At 32.2% G+C, this 8,201-nt stretch overlaps 2 protein-coding genes and 1 long non-coding RNA gene across 11 annotated transcripts in view; 1 reads left to right on the forward strand and 2 right to left on the reverse strand.

The window, feature by feature from the left end:
- LOC104700328 (probable transcription factor PosF21) overlaps positions 1-867 on the reverse strand; it is a 9,305-nt gene extending 8,438 nt beyond the window's left edge. Inside the window, exons 1-2 of one of the 2 annotated variants that reach the window (XM_010415833.2) lie at positions 469-867; positions 104-372 (exon numbers count right to left, since the gene is read on the reverse strand). In XM_010415833.2, coding sequence (XP_010414135.1) covers positions 104-338 — 235 coding nt within the window. In that variant the 5' untranslated portion in view covers positions 339-372; positions 469-867. The remainder of the gene's footprint in view (positions 1-103; positions 373-468) is intronic. The other variant, XM_010415831.2, reaches the window with a different exon arrangement.
- Positions 5,729-7,914, reverse strand: LOC104700330. Of its 7 annotated transcripts, none has more exons than XR_753555.2 (5): positions 7,460-7,914; positions 6,665-7,132; positions 6,321-6,352; positions 6,048-6,136; positions 5,729-5,946 (listed from the first exon to the last, which is right to left on the reverse strand). It is a non-coding gene; the product is annotated as an uncharacterized LOC104700330 (long non-coding RNA). The 7 variants fall into 7 exon arrangements; XR_753554.2 differs by having other exon boundaries at positions 7,250-7,914; XR_753557.2 differs by having other exon boundaries at positions 6,665-6,802; positions 6,951-7,914.
- LOC104700329 (delta-9 acyl-lipid desaturase 2) overlaps positions 8,004-8,201 on the forward strand; it is a 2,628-nt gene continuing 2,430 nt past the window's right edge. The window contains exon 1 of one of the 2 annotated variants that reach the window (XM_010415835.2): positions 8,004-8,197. In XM_010415835.2, coding sequence (XP_010414137.1) covers positions 8,100-8,197 — 98 coding nt within the window. In that variant the 5' untranslated portion in view covers positions 8,004-8,099. The remainder of the gene's footprint in view (positions 8,198-8,201) is intronic. The other variant, XM_019227472.1, reaches the window with a different exon arrangement.

Here is an 8,201-nt window from a genome sequence, read left to right on the forward strand (position 1 = left end):
GTAGCAGAAGAATTGAACTTATCCATATCAAGATACATAGAGAGTAAGTCTTCGTCAGTCTCATCAGAGAAAGAAGGTCCATCAGCAGCATTACCAACAACACCAAGATCACTATCAAAGCTCAAATCATCAGGGAGAGTAAGGATCTCAGAATGAGCTCGACGGTGTCCAATCTTCTTAGGTGGGTTATCAAGCATACGGCTAATATCATGGCTGATTCGGTTAGCATCTGATCCATGACCACTGGGACCAGAATCTGAGAATGCAGAGCACCGACCTGATGGAGATGGAGGAGGAAGACCTCCTCCACAAGGTGCCGGAGACTTCTCCTTATCCATTTCCTAATAACTTTACACACCAAATCAACAGGTGCTGCAAAACGATTAATCACAAATCAAACTCAAGCTAGCAAATTTCTCAAATGAAATAGAAACAGAGAAGCAACAACCCTAAGAATGAAAAGCTCACGTTTTTATCCTTAACCCTTAAATCAAAATGAAAAGCAGATCAAAGGAGACGACTTTGTAAGACCCACTTACAAAAATAGATCTAATTCAGCTGTTGTAGTGTGACCCAGCAAACAGAGCGAGAGCGAGTGAGATCCAGGAGAAAAAATTGTAAGCTTTTTTCCAGGTAAAAAAGTCTTGGGTTTTGGACAAAGAAAAGAGATGAAATTTAGTTTAAGGAAAAGAAAATGAGAGGAAGAGAAGAAAGAGAGAGAGAGAGAGAGAGAGATCTATGGAGATGATGAGGGAAGGGCGAGCGAATTCGATTCTTACAACAACAGATCATTCATCATCATCATGAGTAAGGGAATACAATACAATATGCTCTCTCAAAACGCGTCGTTTAGCGTGTTCCGCCATTTCCGTTAAGTGTGACGATGATGGGTTGCACAAGATTAAATATGATTTTAATTAATTAAAAGCGTAATGTCACACCACCAGGCCTAGGTCTTTTTTCTTAAGATATTTAATGGGCCTAAAGCCCATCTATCAAAAGCCTTAGAAGCTACATTATCTTTTTTTTTTTTTGTTTGGTAGATGAATTGTCTCTACTTATTTATCACGAAGATTGTATGAACCTTTTAAATTAAATCATATATATGTATGTTTTCTCTAAATTGATAGTCAGTTTTATCAAATTTTAAATTAGTACATTATTATTTTCCCTTACATTTTACACTACACTACACGTTTCTTACAAGTTTTCATTTGAATATTTTATCTAAGAGTTGAGTTATTATATTTTTAAAATTATTATATTTAGTTATTTAAGATGGCAAACAAAATAACGAAATTAAAGGTGAACAAGTATAGTGATTTGTTATGATCAAGACAAAGATAAATTCAAAACTATTTTAAATATGTTTTTTTTCATAGCCGCGAAATTAATTGATATTTAAAATAAGATAAGATTACTTGAGAAACAAAAACAACTATTATATCAAATAAGTGATATATATATATATATATATATATAAAAAAAAAAAAAAAAAAAAAAAAAAAAAAAAAAAAATNAGAAGTCATTATCGTTCCCTATAAGACAATGGGTGGGGATAGTGGTACCACATCTCTGTATCTGTGAAGCATTGTCCTTTTCCTAGTTGGAAAGGAATGTTACGGTGGTCGATTTCACATTCCATTTTTAATAATCTGATAAACGTTTCGAAATGGTTCATATATTATACTACTAGTACTTATTAAATGCACCTACAAAATCGATACTATTAGTCAATTCACTAAACTCATTTAATCATGTATCTAGTATTACATTTCCTATCAGGCTATCATATCAGTTTGCAATCAATTTCATCATAAGCGATAGCATTTAAAGTCACTTCGTTCATGGGTCTGATTTCACCCATGTCCTCGTACTTTGATATTACTGGTCTTCAATATACTGTAGGTGGTGGTTACTTGTAGTCTCATGTGTAATGGATTTTGCTTTGAGTATGTCAACTTACCTTTTTTACAAGCTAGCTACTAAAAGCTAACTCAGCAAAGTAGTAATCGTTTAAAGCTCATTAATCTAAAATTTGTTATATATATATATATATATATATATGTTTTATAAATTTTGTTTTGGAGATTTTATTTACCTTTTGATTGTGGACTATACCTTAATAACTGTTACACCGACCAGTACCATGCATCTTCCAAGCTCCAAGCTACGAAGTTCTAGCCCGTTTAACGGAAACGTAAGTAGTTTGTTTACTCTGTTTCTTCACAATCTTGCATTGAAATAATCTTACATCTTAGACGACAAAAAAAAAAAAATCTTACATCTTAATTTATTTACTTTATTTTCTTCTAGGTGATCTATACCGGTTCGACAAAGATATAAAAAGATTAAAATATAACTATATCATTAAAAAAAAGTAAAACGAAACAATCATACATTTTAACATCTTTAACAAGTAATTGTTACAAACAACAACTCTATAACATTGCAGTTAGTATATGTTAGATAAAAATTATGAGTCTGTCGATGTATTTCTTCCATCTTCTTGGAGAATACTGATGACTCCGGAAGCGTCCGATGAGATAAAGTAGATCGTTGTAAGTTGTAACCACCTAATGTAATTAATCTTAGTAATGACTATGAATGAAAGTTTCGAAAGTGAGGGGAGGAACATGTTAAATCGAGAAAGTAAATTGACTAGTAGTCAGTGACTTCTGACGAGCTACTCTACTCAAATGCAGGATCAGGGACCATTAGCATCATTTACTATTTTTCTATCCCCTGCACACATGTTACGATCGCTTTCTGTTTTAGAGTATGTGTTATAATAAGGATGCTGATGTTATAATATTAGTAGAAGTTCTGTTATATGTACTACCTCTATATTTATATTTTATGTCACGAATAGTTTTTAAGATATCAACAACTCAAAACTGTGTACTTAGTCCGTTTTCAGAAACAAAAAACTACTTGACAACATTATGATTTATTTCCAATTTTGGTTTGACTCAAAAGACGAAACACAAACTTATTTTTTCTCATTGAAACAACAGAACCAAGTCGGAAATAATTACTAGTCTACGAATTGAAATAAACTTTCTGATATTTTTTGCAACCGATTTTTTTTTTTGCTAATTTAAACGTCGTAATTTTCATATTTTTACCTGCTTCAGAATCCTAGTATCCAAAAAACTAACATGGGTTTACAGTTCAGATCTCCTTAATAATTATCCTGTTTGAATGTTAACATCTTCTATAGTGGAGGAGTATTATTTATTAATGCATTACAAAGTAATCGGTCATTTGGGTTTTAATTAATGTTTGTTAATCGTTAGTATTAGTATTAAGTATACCAAAGCGCAACCACCTTTCTCACTTTACTTTTCTCGCTTTACGCTTTCTCACTTACCCACAACCTAATCAAAAAAATTTGTTAACTAACGCAATTAATAACTTTGCTGCTATGATTTGAATCTTGATGTAGAAACTACAAAGGTAGGGACGTTACAGATTCGGAAAAAAAAAAAAATAATCAACAATACATGTAGATGCTATAATAACGAAAGTAACCTCACTCTTCTTGTCTAGTACTTCTTTTCTTTTTTCTTCTAGGACACTATCAATTCTTGTACTCATTTGTATTAAAGTTTTTATATATTTGTCGTCTTACGTTTCCGGAGATAGCGAGGCTCTCGTCTCCACTACAATGTTTTGACACATTACGTATAGTATTCTCTTTTTTTCAAGATCTAGAACCGAGGGGCGATGATTTAGGAATTTCTAGGACATTTCAAACGTGATGATTTATTGATTTGTTTTTTAAAAAAATTATTAGAGAAACGATTTTTTATATACAGTATATTGTGCTAATACTTACAGTAGCAATTAACAAAAAATAGTTTGAATTGTTTTACACGAGCTTACAAGTTCGAGCACATGCTTATGTCTACATAACAGATCTTAACATGTGTAAGTTTACGATCTTGTATGTCTTCTGATTCAACATATACATACTTTATATTAATACTTGAGGTACGGTTTCAGTTTCTGTTTAAGATAGTAAAAGACCTAAAAGGTGTGGGCAATATGGCATACGGCCCCAAAGGTTGATAAAAATATCTCTTCTCCTCATAATTCTTTTAAATAAAGTTACTTGGAAGTGTGTGTATATTTTGAGATTGATATCATTATAGGGTACAAAAAAAGATATCATCATCATATCAAGCACTAATTTTTTAAAATATAGTATTATTTTCATAGTCAAAGTTAAATCGAGTAATGTACTTCGTGTATGAAGACGTGTATGCATCAATGACCAATATTGCTGCAACTTTTTATTAGTTTAATAGAAAAAAAAAACCTTAAGAAATACATGAACTCAACTACACTTGTAGTTGTAATCTAAACAAAAACTCAACCACTTGTAATCTAAAGAAAAACGAATTAATTGATAAACATATGACTTTGATTTGTTTCCATTTAACCACACAATTTGACAATCCGTACTCCACCGGAAAGAAATCGTTTACGAAGATATGAACACCAAACAGTCCAAATTAGTTAGAAAATATATTGATTTAAAACTTAGATTTTCTTTTTTTTGGTCAAACGTTTAATATAATAAAATAAGAATAAAAAAATGCTGTTTTAAGAGATCGTATTTTTTTTCTTTCCATGAGAATTTGTGAATCAAATGGAAAAGTGTTAAATTAGCGTATATGGAATATATCTGTATAGTCATTTTTAATCAACATTTCCTTTTATTTGGGTCAAAATTTATGTACTAATTCAGTATTATTTTGGCCAAAATTAGATCTTAATATTTGATTTATCTGTATTAAACGTAATAAAATTTATTATTGGATATAGTTTGCTGTATAATAATAATAATGTAAAATATTATTGCTGGTGTATGTTGACACTTGGGAACCTTAGTTATGTATATTTTGATTTCCCGTACGATATGTGTAGATTAGTTTCCATATAAAAAAAAGACTAAAAACAGTATATGCTTAGTACAGCCAGTGAGTTATTCCAGTTTTATATATATTTTTAAAAAAATGAAAATAAAAAATAAAAAATAAACTCTGGAATATGATAACAGTCTTCCAGCTACCGAACGTGATTTTTGCCTGTAATCACGTACATCCATAAAGCAATGTATATCATCTAAACAGTAGAATAAGTCAAAAATAAATAATATTGAGCCCTGTGTCACCCTTTGCTCTTTACGTTGGGTTGTGGCATCATCTCCTAAAAATAAACTTTTATATTTATTTACCGGTTATAAGAATCGAACAACTTACATATATATCACACTATTGCATGTAACCTATACACCTCAACCCCTTACGTGCCAAACTTTGCAACAAATATCATGATATTTATTATTTACCGATCCCATATAGCAGTGAATAAACTCTTTTAATATTTCGCACTACAACACATATCTACATTGATAGCAGTAGAGAAAAGTTATAATATGTCATTCATAGCTTTTTCACAAACGCTATGTTAGGCCACTGTTATCGTAGGTACCACACATACAATAACGCCGGATATGTATGCTATGTTAAAGTCTTCAACCATAGCAGTAGCGAAATGCTTTGTTAACACACTTTTTTAACTTTTTAAAATAATGTAATAAGTCATTTTTCATGCTATCTTAGGAGCTTCTACCATAGCTCTATTAAAACGATTTAGTTTATATTACAAAATTTATTTAAATTTATTTCTATATAGGTTTCATATTTCATACATCATCTATATATAATATAAATATTTTAACCAAAACAATGTCATACATAAGACCATACCAAGTTTTATACTAATATCTTAAGTGCAGCCAAGTATTGAAACAAAATAAAACAAACATTCTAAGTGCCACCAACTAGATCTTTGAACTCGTAACACCAACAACCAGATTTTCGCGGCTCTAGCCACACCATCCTCGTCCTTCATTGCCTTAACTAACGATTGTACCTGTGTTCAAGGAAAAGCAAAGCTCTTTCATATTAACTTAAGTCCTTAACTCAAGGCTAAAAAACTAAGAGAATTTCCAGAATATTAGACATTACCACAACCTTGTATCTCGGGAATAGCTAGTCATGAGGGACACTAACCACTAGTAAACTAAGTACTTAGTAGAGCAATAAACTCAGATGGGCTCGTCCTGTATCAAACAAAACACCAGTGCATGAACATTTAGTAGAGCAATTCACTGCCAAGCATTAGACAAATAGAGACAAGCCTTGAACATGAAACTGAACATCATGAACCAGCAGGAAATCAAACAACTAACAATTCACCAATTGATGTATCATAAACCAAACCAATTAAACAAGTTTGATGCTTACCTTCACTATCATCCATCTCTCAATGCAAAAACCTGTAACGTAGTTAAACGTTTAGACAAAACAAGAACAATCACACTAATGTACTAACTAACCATTCAAAATACTAACATGTCTTGTGATTAAAAGAAAAGAGAAGCTTCTCTATCTATAAAACTTGGAGAACATAAGAAGAAACGAAACAAAATTCCGTAGTTTTAGAAAAGAGAAGCTGAGGCACACAACTAAGTTTCTGCAGAATCATAAGAATGAATTAAACATAGATAAGTACCAAGTCCTTGAAACTAGAAGCCCATAATGATAAAGAACAGAAAAGCAAAAATGTGTGTTGAACAAGACCAAGTTACCTCAGATTTCCTGTAGAAAGTATGCATATCATTGACATATTCAACCACGGCTAAAGGATTCTTCCCATCACAGAGGTCAATATCGCTCACACACTCTTCTTCTTTATATGCATCTTCAATTTCAATCTCCTTCTCCTCCTTTTGAAAAACACAAGCAATATGAGTATAACTCTAAGAAAAAAGGTTGAGAAAATATGTATAGCATATTTAGGAAAGATGACAGTACACACCAAAGCTCCTAAATTTGGGAAAAAAACAACAAAGCTAAGAGTCAATAAAATCCTACAATCTTTATTCCATCCTTCCACAAACCAATTGTTAGGGTTTAGTTGTCAATCAAATCCCGATAAAGTTTCGATTTTGAGAAAAAGTTTAAACCCAGCAGCAACAATGCCAGAGAGAGAGACAGAGAGAGTAATGTAGATTCGCCGACTGATTCCTCCCAGACAAAACCCAGGAAACAAAAATCTGAGAGAAGAAGGACAATTGTGGATCAGAACAAAGAAGAGAAATAAAACTCTAGCCTGCCAATTGTTTGTAAATAAATTTGATAGTGTAACTAAATAGAGATCACAGAGCACGTACCAATAAGAGGAATTTGATAACTTGGTAGAGTGATTAGCTTACCCAAAAACGTAAGGTTCAATATTTTCTTAATAAAACAAGAAAACTTCAGATTTTTTGTACCAATAAGAGGAATCGAACACATTTCTCTAGTCAAGCGAAGAAATAAGGAAAGAAAATGAAACGAAGAAACAATGGAAGTGAGGGAGTAAGGATGATGATATACTTTACCTTTATAGTGACTCTCTCTCTCTCTCTTATCAAAACTCAGAAGAAAAGAAAAGGGGGAAAAAAGTGTTTTGAGATGAGAGGAGACAAGGAGAAGCAGCGACGACACCGGCGGCTAGGGTTTTGAGATGAGAGGAGACGCTTCTTATCCACATGGTGATGTAGATGGATCGAGAGGAAAGATTGATTTGTGCTCTCATGAGACCGAGGACCTAGGTTTGATTTAGGAGGATTTTTTTTTTGTTCTTTCTCTCTATGGAAAAGTGAAAGTTTTTTTGTGTTGTTGTCAATGGGATGTGGGACTTAAAAAATTTTAGATCTAGGATACATGGCGGTTTAAGTGAAATTTTTCGCTAAGTATTGGCGGAATAAACGATTTTAGCTTTCCTTTTCGTGATTTTTTATCTTAGCATTCATTTAGTACTATGATATAGAAATTAAAATAAACATAGATCTTTCATAGCAGTTCAGGAAAATGAGCTATCTTCTTATGCTATCAATGTTGATATTTCTTGTAGTGTCGTAACACTATAAATTAGAAGAGAGAGCCATCACTTTTTTATTCTCCTCCTCTCCATTAAGTTATTTTTATCTTCTCAAACAAAGAGAGAACCTAAAAAAAAAAAAAGAAGAGAGATCCGAAATGTCGGTGACGTCGACGGTGGAGGAGAACCACCGGAAAAATCCATCTTCTTCGCCGGTGGAGAAGAAGAAGAGGAGATGGGTGTTTTGGGATAGAAGGTGG

Source organism: Camelina sativa, chromosome 7, assembly GCF_000633955.1.
Source record: "Camelina sativa cultivar DH55 chromosome 7, Cs, whole genome shotgun sequence".
Lineage (NCBI taxonomy): Eukaryota > Viridiplantae > Streptophyta > Magnoliopsida > Brassicales > Brassicaceae > Camelina > Camelina sativa.